The 21,176-nt window shown below is 51.9% G+C and overlaps 1 protein-coding gene across 1 annotated transcript in view; it reads left to right on the forward strand.

The window, feature by feature from the left end:
- The window catches only part of NHERF1 (NHERF family PDZ scaffold protein 1), a 32,993-nt gene extending 12,645 nt beyond the window's left edge, over positions 1–20,348 (forward strand). Inside the window, exons 2-6 of the mRNA XM_077833679.1 lie at positions 8,968–9,129; positions 11,955–12,108; positions 16,058–16,098; positions 18,423–18,521; positions 19,140–20,348. Of these exons, the coding sequence (XP_077689805.1) occupies positions 8,968–9,129; positions 11,955–12,108; positions 16,058–16,098; positions 18,423–18,521; positions 19,140–19,307 (624 nt within the window). The 3' untranslated portion in view covers positions 19,308–20,348. The remainder of the gene's footprint in view (positions 1–8,967; positions 9,130–11,954; positions 12,109–16,057; positions 16,099–18,422; positions 18,522–19,139) is intronic.
- Positions 20,349–21,176: the final 828 nt, after the last annotated feature.

Consider the following 21,176-nt stretch of genomic DNA (forward strand, 5'->3'; position numbering starts at 1 on the left):
CTACAGTGTGGATGGTGGTTAGCAGGAACCAGGAAATAGAAGCCCCAGATAACTTTTTGCTGGGAATGTTGAAGCATGGGACTATAGGCAGAGAAAAAGTTCTGTAAGAGAAGATACCCCATCATTTGTAGCTTTCCATATTACTTTCTCTCGTTCCGCCTCATTCCAGGCCATTGTCCTGCGATCTGGAGAATAAAAGCTTGTTTGTGACTGCTGGCACTGGTCAGGTGAGGTGTTACAGATACCATAGTGAGGGACACCTTCATATCTAGGTGTTGCTATTTATTACTTGTATTGCAAAAGAGTTCATGAGCCACAGTCATGGTGCAGGGCCCCACTGTGCAAAGAACTAAACAAACGCAGGACAAAAAGTACAGAAACACCGTTCCACGCCTGTTGCAAATGGCAATCGACGCCTCCTTCAACACGAGGCCTGTCTAGCTTTGTACTCTGAGTACAAATAATCTCACCCTGTCCATGTTGAAGTAGCTTTGGAGTTTAAGTCCCATTGACTTTCAGTGGGACCTTGGAGCTTGTGAAGACCTTACCCTAAGTCTAGAAGAGTTTTTAAGTTGATATCTGATCCACGGTGCTCCCCCACACTTAAACCAAGAGAGCTGGACAGTTTAAAACCTTTGGCTAAAAGAGTGCTGAGTGGTTTTGGAGCCTCAGTCCAGGGCTGAGAAACGGGTAATGGATAGCCCTGGCATGGGGTATCTTGGATTTGCGGGTCCCCTCCCTACCTAGGATCTCTGGATCTTGCCTTAACCTATCCCTCCATGCCTACCTCTGGGGATCCCCGGCTGAGTGTGCCCACAGGAAGTGGGGGAGTCCCATGGAAATGGGGGCAGGATATACATTTTGTCTTCAGAGGCTGCAGCGGAGATGCTGCGTTCTCATGAGAGTAGATTTGCACTGAGTATGGCAGATAGAGAGGTGCTAAAAAAAATCAGAGCAGTCAAAATGGTTTCTTGGCCACAGAGCTGCAGGAGAACAACGGGGGGTGGGCTCAGCATTCAGAGGAGACGGCTGGGTTTAGTATCCTTCCTGGGGGGGTGTTGTCTTTAGAAAGGCCCCAGGGCCTTCCATTCTGAAGCTGAAAGGGAGGCCCGTTAGAAATGCAGCCCCTGCAGTGGCGGGGAAATGACCGGTGTGAATTTGGCACTGGGGGATACGTTCCGTAGCCCGGGGCTGGGGGGAGGAGATGGAATGAATTTCTCAGTGGATCATAAAGATCTTCTCCCCCACCCCCAGAAAAACTCTTGTCTTTAAATTCATCCCCTTCAAAGGCCCTGTTTAGCCCCCGACCCCCTGCTGGGCAGGCTTGTGGTGAGGCCTGAGTTAATGAAGGATCCTGCCTTTCAGAGGATGAAATGTAATGAATATATTAATGACTTACTGTATTTATAAACCGCCCACGGGACTCGGCCGCACCAGCCAGGCCTGTGCAAAGTCCTCTTCCCTACACCTCCCAGCTCTTGGCTGAGTCCTGGCTCCGGAGGAATAACCTGGCCTCCCTGCTTTGTTCGGTGTTATCGGTGGGAAGTAACTTGCTGCCCCTGCCAGCAAACGGAGGGGGGGGGGGTGGTGCGTGTGCCCACAGAGTGGAGCCGTCTCTCTCCAGCTGGCAACAGGCTGGGGCAGGAGATCCGGTCTTGCTCAAGACTCTGCTGTGATTTGTCCTTGGTAAGAGGCAAACTGAGTGCTGCTCATGGCACTTTTTCCACCCCCCTGTTCGACTGGGGGCCCCCGTTCTATACACTACCATGAAGAAACCACAGCACGGTGCCCTGCTGTCCTTCTGAGCTCTGTGCCAGCTGGGGCAGCAGAGGCAGGGAGAGAGGCTTCTTTCCAGCAATCTTGCGTGCGTGCCAGGCTGGCTGCATTGGCAGCAAGAGGTCCCTTGGGTTAGACTCCTCCTGAGGCTTATTTGGTTTTGGAACTTCAGGATACCAGCCTCTGAGCAAGAGGCTGCGTTTTGGAAGCAGGGGCACAAGTCTCCCAACAGCAGAAGCCCATGAATCCATATTTAAACAAACAAGAGCAGCTGAGCTAAAAGGAGGGAAAGGGCAGAGTCCAGAATGCAGCCCTGCAGCTTGCAATAATAATTTTTTTATGCAAATCTTAATTGCTGGTGTTGGTGGCTGGGTATCGCAGTGAGGGAACGCTGGAAGTATGATGGGTAGGTAGGTCAGGGATTTATCATGCCCCGATCCAGAGGGGGGCAGCTGCGTGTGCTGGGAAATGGGGCTGCAGCCCCAAGCCAGCATGGGTGCCAGCCCAGAGTGTTTGATCCTATCAGCCGCTACTGATGGGAGAGGGGGGTGTTGGGCCAAGTACTGCTGTCATTTAACTCTGTGTTTTTGCAGACACTAAGCCTCCTAGCGTCTAAGCTAGAGCCTGGGGTGTAGGGCAGGGTTTGCTTTACACTGTCTAGATCACTGTCCAAATCAGATGGTCGCTGTTACGGTTCCAGGGCTAGCTGCACCTCTGACCCTTCTCTGGTCTTTGAGGGCACCCCCCCAGATGCCAGGCCCTGTGCTTTTACTGGGGTGGGACCGTACGATTCTCCCACTCTTAGGCTACGTCTGTGCTGTGAGTGGTGGTCTGATTCCCAGGTTCTAAAGGCGTACTCGCGCCAGCTCTCCTGGGCTACCGGCCCCAGGCATCGACCCTGCTTCCCAGCACCTGGAAATCTTCCCGTCAGGAGCTTGTGACTGGCAATAAATACAGTGACCCACCCAGCCTTCTGAAAGCAAAAGTACTCTTTGCTCCTGGGGTTAAATGAACAATAATCTTACTGGGAAAGGATTTCAAATCAACAGGATGGCTACATGCAGGGCTATCTTACTTAGAGTCTTAGGCAGGTCTTAGCCCTGACCTCTGGAGTCTGGGTTCACCTTAGCTCTCTGTCCCCCTGACCTGGAGGGACTCTTCCAATCCAGCCAAAGTTCTTTGCTTTCGGTTTCATGGGCTTGTGGTCCAAATCTAGTCTGAGCTCCACTGGGTATGAAATCAGAGCATCAGAGTGAGCGGCGAGGCACTTCCCGAGGTACCCAGGACAGAGGCACCTCGCTACCACTTGCCCTCAGTGCAAGGAAGCCATGTGTCTACCAGTCGTAGGCCAGCACCTTACTTCGCTGGCCACAGACAACACAAGCACTCACAGCGGGACTAAGTACTATCTAGAGCAGTGGTTCTCCAACTTATTTGATCAGGTCCTCCTCCTTTGTGCCTGTAGTCATTTACACCCCAATGCTCACACACCTCTACCCCCCGCAGCAGCAGCACAAAAGTAAGGGTGGCAGTGTGAAAAGTGATATTTGTCTGTATCAGACTTAGTGCCCCATTACCACCCTTACTTCTGTCTGCTGCTGCCACCCTGGGGCCGACAGCTGGAGCCCCACTACCTCCAGAAGAAGAGCCCAAGCCCAGGCTGCCTCGTGGTGCGTGATTGAGGGGGTGGGGGAAGGAGAGCCCAAGCCTGCATGGTGGGGCTCCAGCTGTCAGCCCCAGGGCAACAGGCCTCTGGCTGTCCACGTTATCCCTGCCTTTTGCACAAGCCCCAGCCACCCAGGGCTGACAGAGCTATTTATTTATTTAAAGGGCAAGCACACAGCTCGTGCCTCCCTTGGGCTGTGAGAACTGCTGATCTAGACCATCCGTGACAGGTGTTTATCTAACCTGCTCTTAAACCTCCAATGATGGAGATTCCACCACCTCCCTGTAAAATAAAATCATAACACCCATTCTAGAACCTAGACTTATTTAAATAGATACCTTCACATTTTATAGAGCAAGGCTCACTCCAGAGTCCTTCCAGTGTTTTTTCAGCCAGGCAGGCTGTGATCCCTTTTTCCTGAGGCCAGCCACACTGCCAACTTGTCTCCTCAGTGCAGGATGTGGTGTCTCTCCCTGCAACCCCAGATGTATCAAAACAGTCCTTTGAGCTTTATTCATAAGCTGGACACCCTCCTGCTCTGTGTTCCTTTCTGTAGATTCTGCCATCTCTTGTTGATTTTTGTAATCTTGATTAGCTGGTGGTGACAACGTGTGTTAATAGACTTCCATTGTGAGAGAGACAATGGCCAGAATGAGAGATAAGCATCTACTACCCCCTGCCTACCAGAACCTGTCCCAGGCCCCTCCCCTCCTGGTGACCTGCCTTCAGTTCAATGCTTTAGTTTCCAGTATAGACACATTGCTTCATAAATACTATCCATACGTACATTTAGCAATGATTGTGATGATCGGTGAGCTCTTGGCATAGACCTCACATGCCACCCTTTGGTGAATTATTGTACGTGTACTTGACTCAGCGGATCCGTGAAAAGCTCTGTGCCTCTGCCAGTTAGCACAAGAAGTTCCTGAATCACAGAGGCTCTTTCTGAGAAGTGTATATCTTGTTCCACCTCCCCGCACCACGCTTCCTGGGTGCATCTTGTGATAGCGCTGCTGTTGAATTAACTCAATATATGCAGGAAGCAGACAATGACCAGGTTAATATTATTCACAGGTTATTACGAGTAGCTCCAAATCTGTTGCTGTGTGGCATTTTGGGGCAAGTGTCAACAGGCATGTTGAGAGTCGGTTCCTCACTAAGACTCTGCTTCAGAAGCAGTTTTGATCTCCACGTAAAAGCAGTCGAGGAAGGCTGTGGGGTGGGGGACGCTGTAAGTCTCTGGGGATCTGGATATTCTTTGTCTCCTGAGATGTTCTGTTTTACCACCTGCGTTGACTGCGCCATACTTTGGCCTCTTCTCAAATTTTGCAGTCACTGAGAGTTTCCTTAGTAATTAGAGCAGGGACTTGGTGTTGGGACACCAGCATTCAACTGAAGCCTCGCTGAGTTGCTCTAGGCCAGTGGTTCTCAAACTTTAACAACCTGTGAACCCCTTTCACTAAAATGTCAAGTCTGGTGAACCCCCTCCTAAAAATTAATATTTCCAGGGATTTTCTCCTTTACCTGAGTATAAATGATAAAAGCAGTGATCTAGAAAATGTAAAATTTGTTTTTATGACATGCTTATTGCACACTATTATTATTATTTACCACTACAGTATTTTTATTACATTACGAAAACGGCAACACTCTTCCAAGATCTTTCGTAGCTTGTATCACTTGGAATAAGCCTGTTATAAGACAAGGCTCCTCTGTTTCATCAAGGAGTATCAGATGTGAAACAGCAGGAAGGTATTTAAGAAGCCAACACAGAGAGTTCCTCCCACACAAGCATTCAGGTCTTGAGCAGTCCAGGCAAACAATGCACGTTACAACAATGCTTAAACTTGTTCTTCATAATCATTTTACAAACAGTACTAGCTGCCTATTTAACTTTTAAAACAGCAAAAAATATCCACCTCCCTTTCCATTTCTTATAAGGCATCTTGAAGTTGAAATCTCCTCAGTGTGATAGATATGGTTGCTTTGATCTGTTTAGCTCTTGGAAGTCCAGGGGCTCTGGGCTGCTGGCCCCGTGCTGCCCAGGGTCCCTAGAGACAGTTCTGTCTGCCATTAGGGAATTTTTCCCCGAGAGCCCCCTGCAACTTTTCGCAAACCACTGCTCTAGGCAAGCCACAAGCTGTCTGCCTTGCTTACCACCTGTAATGGGGTATCTACCTTACCCAGGTGTTAAGTGCCACTAATGTGCCCTGAGATCCTCCAGGGAAAGCTGTTCCGTCACTGATGGTTCTGTTCTTGCTGAACTGCTGGTGGATAGTTTCAAGACAGGTAATTGGTCGGTCTGGTTGGAGGGCCAATGAAGCTTGATATTCACTTCATCCTCTTTCACCGCCTCCCTACCCGTGCCCTTCTCAGAGCTTTACTGTAAATATAACGGTGGTTTCAATAAACACAGACTTGGCTGTGTTCCACATACCCTCCAAGCTGGGCCACTAAATTCTGTTGTACCCAGAAGCATGGCTATTGGCATGTAATAGAAAGGGAGTGGAGGATATTGGAAGGGGAGGGGAGGTTGAGCTTGGAGTGACACTGGAAATTGATGTTTCTCCTTTAGCAGAGGTCTGACTGCACATGAGGAATCTAATTCCAGGGACGGGCTTGCTTCAGCTCTTCAGAGATGTCTGGCAGATGGATCTCTTCTGGGCCACTAGATGTTGTGGGGCCATTCAGATTTTTGCCTGGTTATAACCACTTTTGGGGGAAGGAGGCAATGGAGAAGGCTGGAAGTGTCACGAGGTACTTATGTAGCACCATCGCTGTAGTGTCTGAGCACCTCCCAAGTATTGAAAAGAGAAATAATTTTAACCTCTTGCTTCCTGGCAGATGGCGAAATAGCGTGACTAGGCAGTAGAGTACCTTGTTGTTTGTGTGTAAAGAGCTTGCTGAGGGAAAGCCAAGTCAGGGGAATTTAGTTTTTCAGTTCATTCTGAAAGGGGTGGTGAGCCCTGTGGCTCTCCTGTGAGGGGGAGAGCTGTGGCCTAGGTCAGTTCTGTCGCCGGTGTGATGAGCCTTCCCCATTGTTCATCAGTAGTTCCACAGTTCTGGTGGAAGGTAGCTATTGCAGGAGGTCATGGCCATGGAGGGGGTGACGTGCTCACTCCCAGGGAGCAAGGGCTGATTTCATGGAAGGCTTTAGAGATGAGGCTAAAGACCTGGAGCTGGACTCTGGCCCTGGTGATGTTTGTGGTGACCTGTATGCTGAGCAGATGGGCCGCTGCTCTGTGTCCTAGGAGTTTCTCAGGGTGTGGTTTCTATACGTGAGTTAGTCATCAAATCTGGCTGTTCCACGGGTGGTTCTCTAGCCAGGTCTGCTTGATGGGATGGGAGACAAGCGCCTGGCTAGATGGGATGAAGTGGGAGTCTTGCTCTCCTGGCTATTTGGGCATCCTCAGATAGCAATGAAGCCATGCTGTGGGCTGAACTATCCCGTGCATCTGCCCGTAGATTGGACGTTGTTAGAGACGAGCTGAGAATGTCTTGACAGCTAGATGTAGAGCCAGAGAATCCGTCTGCCCTCTCAGGCATTGAGCCAGAGGCGCTTGTTGTTTTAGATACTAAAACCTCATTCTCCCGGGAAACTAAATCTGTTTTCTGGTGAAGTCGCACCTGATTGACTCAGGGGCCCCACGAGGAGGGAAATGGGCTCCAGTGCTCACGCAGGAATCGCGGCAAGCTTGTGATGCCAGCTGCTCTGTGCTCGCTGCCAGTGCAGGTGCAGAAGCTGCTGTGTGCCTCTCTGTGAAGGGAAGGTTTCTGAGTAATGCCTCTTAGTGTCACGGTGCAGCCTTGGGGTTTCAGCCCTTCGGAGGTATCCCAGTGTGAGGGGCAGAGCAGAAAGCAGGCTCTGCTTCTCTCAATGCCAGATGATTAAATCCGAGAAGGGCCAAGAACTGATCCAAGAGGGTCTGAGTTGCTGGGGTGGTGAGAAGTGGCCCTGCAGACACGGCTCCCTTGTTATCTGGTTTGATGGTGGAGGAAAGGCGCAGGGCAATGGACCGTTTAAGGTGGGAATCAGTAGAAATGGCACCTGAGAGTCGCTGATGTGCCTTTCTGGGGGAGAGGCTGTCCTGGGAGATGAGTCCACAACTTGTATCTGTGTGTAGTCCGACACAGCACAGTCTGTTACCCTGCAACACCTCCCAAGTCCCGGAAAGAAATCCGCTAAAGAGGGATTGTGCTTATATGAAAGGGGGGGCTGTGAACAGGGAAGGTCTGTCTTCTAAGCACAGGCATTGGAAGGGGCTCCTGGATACAGAGCGCTTTGATGTAGTCTCTGGCTTGACCTTGCTGTATACTTGCCTTTCTTGCCATTTGAACAGCAGCGTAGAGCTGGGGCCTGAGTACGTTTGGGCAGCACTGTGGCACTGTCCACGCCTGCTGGGAGTGCTTCAATCCCTCTCTAAAGAAATCCCCATGCTGTGTAATCGGTTTGGCTTCAGTAGGCTGCATTTCAAGGCCGGGTGGGCGGGTCGGTTCCTCCACCCTCCTGTGGCAATTATTTCTAAAGCAACGCTGAGTCCTGCAACTGAAGATAAACAGCTGGGTAATGAAACGTCAGCACTCTCCGCCATCTGGGGGACAGGCCAAGGACGGGAGGGTGCCCTCCCTGGGAGAAGAAAGGGAGTTGATATAATACACCCTGCCCTTCGTATCGTCAAAGCCCTTTATGAAGACTAATACAAATTAGTACTCCACTCCTCTGTGACGCAGCTAACTCCTGGGTCCGTTTTACAGACTAGGGATATGTTTAGACTGCAAGGGAAGCCCAGGTGTAGTAGAACTCAAGTTAGCAGACCCTGGGTTTTTTAACCTAGGACTTGATCGTCTACATACATTTGTAACACCAGGTTAGGAGTTGTTGAATGCTGGGCCTAGCCTGGGGCTCCAGCATCTGCACTGTATGGCCCCGAGTCTAACCACCCGTATCCCAGACTTCCTAGCACCCTCCTAAAATGTGGCTGCTTTAGCCCCTAGTTTGTGGTGCAGTGTGGGAAAACTTGACTGTCCGGGGGTCAAAAAAAGTCAGCCTGTGGGATTATGGAATGCTTTTGGTGGACTCCCAGAGCACGAGTCAGTGGGGCTGTGTCTACATTGCAAAGAATTAGGGCTTGAACCCTGGGTCCCACTTTGACTCCAGCTCAGACCCTCCAACCCTGTGGGGTCCTATAACCTTGGGTCCAAGTCCTGAGTTAGGGTAATATGTGTGTAGACGGAAGAGGGATTAGGCTTGAGCCCGAGTTTGAACCCTGGGCTTACATTGCAGTGTAGACGTACTGTAGGAGATGGGGAGACACAGGCTGACTTTCCGGTGCTATGTCTCTAGTTGATGTCAGGCAGGGCTAAGACTGGAATGCAAAGCTGTTGGCTCCCTTTCCTGTGAGACCACATTGCTTCCGGATGGATGCTGAATCAGGCCTGGGCTGAGGCTCTGATCTTGGGCTGGTGGCAGGAGGCAGGGTAAGTGACTACTAACCACCGCTTTCATGTGTGTTCCTTCCCGGCAGAAAGAGCTGCGGCCTCGTCTCTGTCCGATGAAGAAGGGCCCTAACGGCTATGGATTCAACCTCCACAGTGACAAAACCAAGCCGGGGCAGTACATCCGGGCTGTGGATCCAGACTCGCCGGCTGAGTTGTCAGGGCTACGTCCCCAAGACCGCATCATTGAGGTACATTCAGGAGGCGTGGGCAGTGCAGCGAGGGAAGGAGGAGAGAATGAGTGGTGAAGCATGGGAGAGCAGAGGGCAGTGTGTGGTAGGGGCCTCCATAGGATGCCAGGGGGATGGAGATCGGCAACATCATGAAGATGCTGCATTTCACATCTTGCACCCACGAGCATAGTCATCTGAACTGGGCCCAGACTGCTCCTCTGGGGTTAGTAACGTGGGTAGTTTGTTCCTTTCCCGTGTAAACTAAGGAAAACTCGAGTCTTGCAGTCCATTCACTTGGCGCCTGTTTTTATTCATCAAGAAATGAGTAGTTAGAATCCACCTCTGCAGTGTGGCTTTGTCTATGACTTGAGTCCCGATGCTGGCCCAGTCATCCTATAGTCACAACCAAAGTCTCTGGACGGACACACCCACCCACCTCTCCTCCCATGGTGCTGTCTGGGGCCAGGACATTACAGGAATCCCTTCACTGCTGGCAGTAGGAGGATGAATCTGCAGTGGATCCTGTCTGTGACTGACAGCTCTGCTTTCTAGGGCGTGGTATGCTGAGCATGTTCAGGCCTGATATGTATGCCGGGAGATGGCAGAGGCGCTTTCCTGGCCGTGTAGGAGCCCGTGTGGCAGCTGTCCCCCAGCCTGTGTGTACACAATGCCTCATGCTCTTGCCACAAGTCTGTTGCCCAACCTCTGTGCATACGCTGCCCTGCGCTCCTGGCAGCTTTGCTGTGTCGTCCTGTGCTAATCACTTAGAGAAAATCTGATTTTAATGAGGTTTTGCTGGCTGCTCTGCTAATCCCCGAAAGGCTAGCTCTGGGGACCTGCAGGGGCTCGAGGGTGGCAGAGCTCTGGCTGCCATCACAACCAATTACAAGCCTTTCTTCAGGCTACCCCGCCTTCCTCGTTCCAGATGTGCCGTTGGGAATGCCCTCCACAGAGCTCGCCAAAGACTTCCTGGCCCAGGTCTCTAAGCCACTTCACCTGTCTTCAGGCCATTCCCGGGTGCAAGTCTCCGCAGCACTGTTCTGACTCAGCCTGCTGGAATCCCACCAGGGCACTGATGGGACAGTCACCACCAAGTCACTCCGGCCTTCCCACCTCCCACTGCCAGCCGCTCGCTCAGAGCATAGGTTAAATGTTCATGGTGGGACATGCTGCCCTTGAGTCAGCTGTGAGGCTGTCTCAGTTCGTTCTGTTAAAAAGCCATTGTCTCCAGCTGGTCAAATCCTTTCTTATCCTAGCAACCCAAGTGCCTCGTGCTCCCTGTGCAGGGAGGGGCTGTGAGATGGTGAGTTATGGGTTAGCCTTCCTCCCCACAGTCAAATGTGCACAGCTGTAGAGTAGTGGGGTGCAGGGGGGAGAAGTGTGGATTTCATGGGAAGCAGCATACGGGCTGAGCCACTAGTCTGAAGTTCCCGAATACGGCCTAAGGCTAATAGGAAGGGACTAAATGAACAGGTTTTTGGGGTATGCTAGTGACCACTACCTCTTGGTCCAGAGACTCCTCTTTCCTTCCTTGGGTTTCCATCTCAGTCTAAAAGCACTGTAGTGTCTCCCTAATCTTCTGTGATTCATGACTGGGGCCTGGTCTACACTAGAAACTTTTGCTGGTATAACAGGGTTGGTTAGAGGTGTGATTTATGTATGTGACATTTCCATACCAGCAAAAGCCCTAGTGTGGATGCAGCTATCCTGGTATCAAGTGCTTTTGCTGGGATAGGTTATTTTGCTCACCAAACTGGTACAAAGCTACAGTGGCAAAAAAGCACCCTCTGGCTGCTATCAGCTATGCCTACACCAGGAGGGTTTGATGGGGTAATGGTGGCAAACCTTTTCTAGTGTGGACATAGCCTCGGTTGCCTTTCTGCTGCAGGCATGTCTCCCTGTCCATAAGTTATAATACAGAGGAATGGGACTTGTGAAAAGCCTCTGTACTCGGAGAGCCTGGCCGCTCGCTTCTGCCGTCAGCTGCAGATCTGCTCAGCTGCAGCCACAGCACAGCTGTGTAGGAAGGAGCACAGGTCAGTTGAGTTAATGTAGTCAATGTCCTATTCAGAAATGAGGCATGCAGCTCAGAGCCGGTAATGCTGAGGAGCGGTCCAGTGAGTGGTTAGGTCAGGCTGAGAGAGAGACTTGTGCAAAACAGGAAACATTGTAAATGTGACTAACTTGCAAGACTACAGAGCCCCAAGAGTGTCCAAACCCCAGATCTGACCTCTGTGGCATGGCTAGCTCTTCTTCCAGACCCACTCTTCCTGGGCAGGCTTTGCCAGAGGGCTCGCTGGAACCCATTCCTCCTCCATCGTGGCTACTTGTAAATTGGGCTGAAGGCTCAGGGCTTCCCCACTTCCCATAGAGCCAGAATATTTTTGTGGTGACTTGTCTGAGGGCAGCCTGGATCCCAAGCTTGGCAGTCAGATAAGAGAACTGGTCACAGGGTCTTTCTGAAGTGCAGGATTTTTGTGGAACAGGCCAATGGAAGCTGAGAGAGGAATATCACAACGTAGATCAAGCATCCATTCCTCTTGTAACATGGTGACTGTTGCCTGTCCAGGCTACGGGTCTGGCTGTTCTGAGCTGCCAGACAACAAGAGTCTGACATAGGCAAGAGTGAATGTGTCTCTTGCTTGGTGGCGGGGGACACCTCACGATGTACAAACCTGCAGTAGCCTGCCTGTTCCCATACCAGCTGGACAGCAACTGAATGGGATAATAGTCAGCATGTGATTGGTATCGGCATATGTCTAACCTGCAGCCAGCCTTGTAACAGTACAAATCTTCTTCTTTCGTGGTCTTTCCTCTAACTCTGCCCATTTCCCTTCTGGCAGGTGAACGGACAGTGCATGGAAGGGAAGCAGCACTCTGACGTGGTGACGGCCATCAAAGCCGGGGGAGATGAGACCAAGCTGCTGGTGGTGGATAGCTTAACAGATGAGTTCTTCAAGAAGTGCAAAGTTGTTCCCTCGGAGGAGCACTTGACAGGTGACTGGGTAGCAGCTGCTGTGCTGGGGAGGGGTGGGTTTTACCTAGACAAGGCTGCGAGGTTCTCTGCAAACGGATGGCTTAAGGGGGGAGATGAAGACTGGGAACAGAAGGTTTCCTGCTTATGAGTGGTTTCATTTCCTGTCCAAAACGAGAGAGGATAGAGATCTGTCCTGGTGAGAAGTGACCTCTGTAGCATCTCCACGCAGCCCTTGGTGCTGACTGCTTGTGTCCTCTCTTCCTAATCCACAGCACGTAATTAGTTTCCAAGGTGTGCTCTGGTTCACCAGCTCCTCTTGCTTGCCAGTTCCATGGGAAGCTGGGAAGAAAAGTCGCCAAGACTTAACCCTGAAGGAACATGACATAGCTTGCACCGGTGTCACGCAGCCAAATCAAAGACTTTCTACCTGCAAAGCTGGAAGCTACCTTGCAAGCCAAAGGCCTTTCTGGTTTCCTTGGCATCTTGCATGCCAGCAGGGAACAATCTGGCACTGTTGGCCTGGTTCCCTTGCACTCGGTCACCCCACGCCCTGACTGTGCAGGCGTCTGTCTGGGGTTATGGGAATTTTATAGCTGAAATGGTTAAACTTTGACAGGGTTTATGAGAGGAGGGGCCTGGTTTTTTTTCTCCCTTCCCCCCCTCTCCCCCCCCGGATCAGAGTGCAGGCCATGTCAAGAGCAGGACTGGCCTCTCTAGCTCATGGTCCGTGCCCTCCCATTATCCCGGAGACAAGTGGAACAGACTCCTTTCTGAAGATTTACGTTGGACTTGGTGCTCCAGTAACTGTATCAAAAAAAGTAATTCTACCGCTGGGGAGGCTTAAGGGCCCAGCTGTCCCTGCCACAAGCCACCTCTTCTAGAACATATGAGGGTCTTGGCTTGAACCCCTTGGCTGCATGAGAGCTAGGGAGTCTGCAAGAAGGGCCTCAGCATCTGGCAAGACTAATAATCACCAAACAAAATAGCAGCCCAGTGTTAAGTGGGCCCTGGTGACTGGCCTAAAGAGCTTTCTATTGGGCCTAAAGAATCCTTGTTCCAATAGTTGGATTTCCTCTAGCAGCTCGGAACCCTAGGATGCTAAACGAGTGGAAGCTGGCCAGACTGAGAGGCAGGAGGGTTAACACTGCAGCACTTCCAATGGCCGGAGTAGGCCCAGGTTAGGCAATTCTGTTCCCCCCTCGGTCTGCCAGCAACTGGCAGCGGAGAGCTGGGTTCTGCTGGGTGCTAGCTGCTTGGTTAGGGGCAGGAAACTCTTGCTGAGGGTCTGAGCTCATGTTCTGGAGAACTAGATTCTTTTGGGGGTGTGGGGAGGGACTGCAGCAGAAAATCCAGGACTTTGCCACCAGACTCTGAAGATCTGGGTCCAGTGTGGCTCAAAAACCCCTAAGCAAACAAGCGATTCGGGGGGGGGGTTGTTCAGCTTGAAATATGCCCCCGATATATTTACTCTCCAAATCCAAACCCGGCCTCTGAGGTAGGATAAATCTTGCTTAGTAGCAGAGAACTGCATGGCCAGTGGCGCTAGGGGGTCCACAACAGTGGAATCCGGTGCTTGGCTCTGAGGGAAAAGGTCAGTTTGCCGAGCAGACGTTGACATGAGTTTAATGAGCCAGCTGGAAATCTCAGGAGCTAGACACAGGTGTCTGCCATTTATACCTCTGAGCTTCCACCACCCCTGTGAGCTGAGCCTCTGCTGGCACGTGGGGGTCTCACTTCAAGCCCTTGCTCTGCTGGAGGGGAGGAAGTGAATGGCACCTCCTAGGTCACACTTGCTGTGATTCTTTTTATGTGCTTCCTCGGGGTGCGGGGGGGAGGGAGAGCAGGAAGCTCTCTGGAATCTCTTAATTAATCCTGTTAACCTCCTTCTTCCCCAGCAAAATAGCCTGGCCCTCCGGGTGGGTGCATACCGAGATGTTCTAAGTAGCCCCTCAGAATAGCATCGCCTGGGTTCACCTTGGGTTCTGTGCCTTGCCTGGGGAGCCTTGAGATGCTTGATGGGGCTGATGTGAGGGAGGTTAGGGGAGTGGTGCTTTCTGTGGCATCGGATCTCTTTAAAGCTGGGGGGTGGGCTGGGCGAGGCTAGGTTGGCTTGAAGAAACTCCCCTCCTCCACTCTCTCTGCCTCCATCCTGGTGTCTGGCTGCAGGGGGTTATGTCCTATCTTCTCTTGCTCTAGGAGTTTCCCATGAGCTTTCCTGCCACTGAGTTCTTCATGCAATGACACTTTGACAGGGCCTGCTGTCCAGTGGCTTGAGCAGGGGCCAGGGCTACTGGGTTCTGTTCCTGGGTCTGCCACTATCTTGTTGCATGGCCTTGGGAAAGTCACTTTACCTCAGCACTGTAGCTTATCCACCAGCAAAGTGGGTCTCGTAAGTGTGTTGCAAAGTGCTGAGATGGAAGATGCCTACGGGGCACACATCTGGGTCTACATCAGCAGCCACCTCCTTGGGTTCGTTGCACTGGTCGCTTGTCCCCAGTAACATAGACTCGAGACCTATCCCTGCAGTGGAGGCTCTGGCCATATGGGACTGCGAGGATGTGGTTTCCCTGTTCTCAGTGTGTCTGCAGCTGAGCACTGGGCTCAGCCATTGTTTAGCATGTGTTTGAGAAGATCGGTTTTAACCCCCTGCGCCTGCACTGGACTAGGCAGAAACAAGTCCTTGTCTTCACTGCACAAAAGGTGTTTGGGAGAGGAGGTCACAACAAGATCATTGACATGTGGTGACTATCCTGCTGCAAAATCCTAGTGGGGACAAGGCACCGGAGTCCTTGCCACTAGGTCATGAGGTGAGGTCAACGCTCTGCCCCCTGCCAATGGTTCACCTCCCCTCACTGCATCGCAGTGAGAACTGCAGAGCCTCGTCTCCACTAGGGTTTCCCCGCATTCGTTATCCTGCAGTAAAAACACTCCTGTTTTTGGCAGGGAAGACGCAGCAGGTCCAGGGTGCAGTGGCAGATAGAGGGGCTGGATCTTCTCCATGGTAAACAGCAGCTTTGTCCATGGCTGGAGGAGTGGGGGGAGGGAGAGCCAGCAGTCCCGTGGATGTTGGCTCTTTGGTTGCCTAGCAATCTAGCTTTGGGGGCTTTCTCACTGCTTTTCTCCCTGGGAAACTGAACTTCCCATAGTAAAGGGGAGAGGAGACACCGCAGGAGGCATGAGCCAGCCTATTTACTCCAGGCAGAAAGAGCTGAGTGCCCAGGGCGCACAGGGAGGAATGAAAGGTCTGCCCTCCGCCCACGGGGGGTTCTACTTTAAGCAGTGGCTGGTGCTTTAAGATTCTGGGGTGTCTTCAGAGGTGCTTTTTTGTCTTGTGTCCTCCTGGTCTGTGGCAGTTCTGTTGAACCATTTCCAGCTTCACTTGAGAGGGGTGAATTTGCTCCCACCTGGTAGTGGCAAGTGTCGCTCAGTTAGAGAGCTGGGAACCTTCAGCTGGCATTAGTGGTGAATATGAGCTGGTTTTCCTCCATGCGCCCTGCCCCCCCACGCCCAGGGCTAACCTCCAATCACAACAGGAGTTGCTCTCTCGAGCCAGCAGTAAGGAAGTGAACGGCCATTGGATCTTTCTGGGTAACTGGGAGTGGCACGCTGGGCAGCTGCTGATCTGGCAGCTGCAGTGGCATTCCCTTTTGGATGCCCCTCCACCCCAAAGGGGTAATTTTATGGGGAGTTATGTGGGTCTGACGACTCTGCCTATACAAAGGCAGTCTCCGTGCCAGCCAAACGAAAGCATTGTCTACAGGATGGGACAGCCTGCCTTCCCCCTAGCTCTGAGCCTTTGCGGTGCAGTGCCTAGGCAGAGCTGGGAGGCCACTGGATAAGCAGCCCCATGTCTACAATGATGCCAGGATCCCAGTGCATGGATGTAAGGCCGAGCAAAGGCAGTGGCTGCTGGTTAAGAGATGATTTTGCAGGCTCTTTGTAACTACATGTCTGTGTCTTCTCCCCCAGGTCCCTTGCCAGAGCCAGTTGCCAACGGCGAAGTAGAGAAGGTAAAGATCTTGCCAAGTCTCAGCTTTTATAGATGGCATCTAAATGCCACGTTTGCTGCCTGCTGCAGTGACAGCACAGGATACGTGCCCCCCTCCTCCCCGTCGCTCTGCCCCACCCCAAAGCTGAGTGGCTCCTGGAGTCTGTCACATTCCCAGCTTGCGTTCCAGGGCGGTGCTGACCTTTGCAAAAGAAGGGAGAACTGACTCCTTCAGTGTCTGCCACCAAACACATTAAGACGGGCCCATCTCTGCCTAGCTCCACCCCTTCCCGGGGAAGAGAATGGCCCTTTCTTTAGGAAGGGGCTGGACTCCAAAGGCCTCGTTACTTCCAGTCTGGTTTGGAAAAACAAAACCTCATTAACCGTGGTGCAGAAAGTAAGGCATCCACTCGTTAGGGCCTGCCGGGAAATCTTAATATACATCAGGGAAAGGAGGGAGACGAGACAGGCTGCTGTTTCAGACTAGGGCAAAATGTCATGGGTGAGGAATAGGCAAATCTTGCCACTGGGATTGCTCCATCGGGCTTCCTGGTGGTGCCAGTGGGTGGAGACAGCCTGGATATTGGAGAGGGGCCAGGGATCAAGGACGGATTCCTCCACCTGGATCCTTATCCGAGTCTAGATGAGCTGTTTCATGTAGATGTAGAAACTGGGGCAGAAAGAGACAGAACATAGGAGTCCCACGGCTGTTATGATGGGAACATCGGCACCGGTGTAGAGTTGTGTCTGGGAAGTAGCGGGACCGTAGCTTTTCTCCCTCCCCGCACCCCTCCCATGGCTGCATCTGTGGCTTGACAACCTTACTGGGCTTTCTTCTGGTGCACTCCCTGCCCTAAAGAACCTCCAAGCGTTCTCTGCACCCACACTCAGCTGGACCTTGTTTGCCTGGGGCCTCGCCTACACATCGCGTTTGGACCTGTTTGTTAGGGCTGGGACTTTCCTACCGACGTGGTTACAGCGGCACGACTCTTAGTATGGACACAGTTAGACTAGGATAAAAGTGCAGAATGGGCAGGAACAAGCTAGAACTATGGAATCACAGTAGAAGTGTGTCCACACTGGGGCACTATGCCCCTTGAACTACGCAGCTTTCAAGAAGGGTGTGTAGGAGTAGCTCTCCAGTGCAGAGAATGGATCTCGTACCTTTGGGGCACGAAGCAACAAAGCTTAACCCTAGCCCTGGAGCTGCGATGTGACCAGTCCTTCCAGATGGCGGGAGAAGGGAAGGGGTCTCCACGTGCCCTTTCTCCCCCCCGGCCTATACCATGCTAAGGCCAGAGGTAGAGGCAGCTCAGCTGCTGTGTTCAATCCTGTCCAGCTCCAAACAGGAAGCACTGAAGCCTGTCCAGAAGATGCTTATTAATCTGCAGCCTGTGCTCGGAAGAAGGATTTCCCAGACCCCCCCACTTACTGGTCCTGCTGAGGAAGGAGCTAATTGGAATCAACGGCACTCCGCTCTGCAGGGAGTCACACAGACCTTCTGGACATAAGAGATGTTTGCATCTCCCTCCCCAGGAAAGCGCTTGGTTCCCTGCAATCCATGGTGGGGCCCTGAGCCTTCCTGGAGAGGATCTCGCTTTTAGTGAGATTCCAGTCCAGGCGAGCGATGTTAAGGGGAGTTCTGGCGTTTGGGCTAATCCTGCCTTGGTGTTTCAATCTGCCTTACCTTCTGGCTCCTGCTAAATGGTGCTGAGCAGCTGTCAGCCCCTCTGATCCCCTGAGGAATGGAAAGCTGAGGGGGGTGGAGTACAAGTTCTGGAAGTAGGGCTCCTCCGCCATAGAAATCTCTAGGGCTCTGACGTATCATTCAGGGCAAGTGCCTCAATCTCTTAGAGAAGCAGGAGAGCTGGCGGAATCTGCAGATGATATTTGGGGCTCCGCATTAAAAATTACCAACTAATCTGCCTCTACGCTGCCCAACACACCCACCCTTGGGTGCCCCCGGCTCCTGCAGATCCACCCAGGGCCCTGCCTGTGTAAAGCACCCCCAGCACAGCGTACCTCTGAATCTACTGGCCATTGACTGGTTCACAGAAGTTGTTCTCTTCCTGAATAAGGTAGATCACTAGATGTTTTTCGTGCACAGGCTGTTTCAAGAGGCCAGTATTTGGAACTGGCCCTGCCATCCGCTGGCAGGCATTACGAAACCTTCCTCTCCATGTGACTTCAGTGTGAGTTTCCCTCTCCTATAGGGGATCCACTGCACAGAGGAGAGAGGTGGTAGGAATGGCTGGGGAAAAGGTGGGAGTGTGCCAACTGCATGGCCTACCCCTCTGGCTGGCAGGGGGGACAGCTCAGGGTCTCACTTGGTTTTGTTTCTTTCAGGAGGACAGCAGAGAGCAGCGTCCAGAGTCTGTGTCTGAAAGTCCATTGAGCCCCGGGCCAATGGCTGTGTCCCCCTCTTTTAAAGAGATCCACAATGAGGTATGGCAGGGTGCCTGCTCGGCAGGGCTTTGGGTTGCACTTGGGGGGCGGCTGCTTGATTTGAAGCAGAAGCGAGGAGCGGGCTAGGATTTACCTCCTTGGCTGGCGGGGTGGGATGAAGTTGGGGAGCCGCTTCCTGGTGCATGGGAAGAGACCTTTGCCTCGGAGACTCATTACTTCTCCTTGATGGAACAGCAGGAACCCTCTTATGTAGCAATGGGCTCATTCCCTTCTCTGACCAGGCCTGGCAAAGCATCACCTGTGCCAGAGAACACAAAAAGCACAGTCTCCTTGCACAAAAAGCTCAGTCTCTTTTTAGGCTCTTAAATAAAAATGGGCTGATTTCCAAAGGGGCGGAGTGCGGGCCACTCCCCTTGAAAACAGGAGAGCGGCACGTATGCAGCACCTCTCTGGATCAGGCGGCTCCTCCTTAGACACCGGGGGCTATTCAGAAGGTAACTGTAGGCAATCCGGTGTGCCAATGGTGGCTTAATGAAATAGCCTGGCAAGGGGAGAAGACTCAGGATCGTGAGGGATAGAGGCAGACCATCTGCTTGAGTGTGTGAGATCACGGTGGGATGCTCGAATACTCACTGTGCCTGTCGGTCACCTTTGCAGTCTGACTCTCAAGAGAAGGAGGAGAAGCAGAACTCCACGCCTGATCCACTCCTGGACCTAAACGTTCCCCTGTCTGTGGCCAAGGAACGCGCGCACCAGAAGCGCACCAGCAAGAGGGCGCCGCAGATGGACTGGAGCAAGAAAAATGAACTGTTCAGCAATCTCTGAAAGCCCCCCGGGCAGAGGAGAGGAGAGGTAGCAAACTCTCCAGCGTCTGCCCCAAATCTCCACCAGCATCTCGCTTTCTCCCCAGTCTCCAGTTTCGCTAGGGAGCGGAGTCCTTTCCCCTACACTTGGATTGCACAGTTTGGTTTTGTCTACTGTAATCTAAAGGAAAAAAAGCACAATGGCTCCTTTGCAAGTTTCCAGAGCAGTGTTAACATTCAGAGGACGACAAGATGTTTGTGTGTCTCAATAGCTTAGGGTTCATGTGTGGTAAGGGGTTGGACCATTCCACGGGCCCGAATCAAACCCCTATGTGTTTGCAGTGGGCATTGTGGAGCACCTTTCATTCTCACTGGCTTTTTACTGAAAGCTTAAATCCATGTAAATGCAGGGAAGACATTCAGCAGTGACGTGGGATTTTGAGTGCCTGACTTGAGACCCCTTAAAGGGGCCTGATTCGATGGTCAGTTCTTAAAGCAGCTTGGATACATTTTCAGGTGTCTCCAGCTGAGCACCCAAAATCACTGGACATATCTGAATATCTCAGCCTTAGGCTTCAGTGTATTTTAAGCTCCAGTTTGGCCAAGAACCAAACAACATTCCTTCCAAGAGTTACTATTTGTTTAGGGTTTTTTGTTATATTTTGTTACCTCTGACCTGGGGCTTCCGTCCACAGTGATCCACCCCACATCAAATCCCCTGGTCTGAAGGTACCCAGTGGGCACTGCCATTGAATCGGTTTAACCGAGCACTTGTGTGAATGCTGTGAAACCCATGTCCTGAACACGCTTCACAGAACCATTTGTCCCAAGCCCACTGGAAGTGAACTTTCAAAGGATCTAGCTCCCTAGAGTAGCTGAGAAGGGCTTCCCTTGCCATGTTATACCCATGGGATTTGTTCCTGCAGAGGAGGGGTGTTTGGAGCAAAGCACAATGACCGATAACTGCAAGCGGGAATCTCCTTCGATGTCTGGTTACTCCTGGAGACCAAACCGATCAGGGTTTTGAATACTGAAATGTGTAACATAAAGGGTTTTAAATAGACTCTGTTTTCTGAAATGAGATGTTTCCAATCACGCTGATTTTTAAGGGGGGGAGGATTTATTCTTTGGCAGTTTTTCCCTGTGGATGTTTTGATTTCCGTGTTTGCAGTTGAGGTATTATTGTACTGTCAAGCTCAAGAGAAATGCTCTTTACCGGGGAAAAAAAAAAACCCTCCTGACTTTGTGTGTTCATTGGATGGCTAAATCCTTCTAAAGCTGGCCGCCTGGGGGCTCTGAGCAATCTCCTGATTATGCACCTCGGCTGCTATGGAGAGAGACCTGATCATGTAACTGCCCATGGCTCCTTGCTGCGAACGTGTTTCAGCACCTCCACCTAGCTGCCTTTGTCCTGGAACAATCCTCTCAACTGCCCTGACATGCTGCCCCACTGCGCTAATGCATTGTGGGGGGAAAAATCTGGGCAGCACCCCTGTGCTGGCTCAGCTTGTGGCGCAATGCATTTTGGGATAGCCGGCTGCCCAGAGGTGGGACTGGCTTACCCGGTTTGGCAGGCACAGGTGAGCAGGCCTCCTCTCTCGACAGAAGGGGCAGTGTTAAAACTCTGCCACAGCCCGGCCCCTGAATGTGTACCCACCCATGTTCAGTGGGAGCAGCGGTCAGCCGTGTACGAGCTCCTAACACTATAGTGTAGATGGGACCCTGGGGCAGGGGGAATTGCACTTCAGGAAATGTCTGCTAGTGGGGTTTGTGTGGCTAAAGTACCGCCCTGTGCAGTAGTCCTGCTTGGGGTAGGGGTAAAGGCCAGCAGCCCTACCCTGCCCCTTATTTTCAGAGTAAGAATAATTGCCTCGGGTGTGGCTCTCTTTAA

Source organism: Eretmochelys imbricata, chromosome 14, assembly GCF_965152235.1.
Source record: "Eretmochelys imbricata isolate rEreImb1 chromosome 14, rEreImb1.hap1, whole genome shotgun sequence".
NCBI lineage: Eukaryota > Metazoa > Chordata > Testudines > Cheloniidae > Eretmochelys > Eretmochelys imbricata.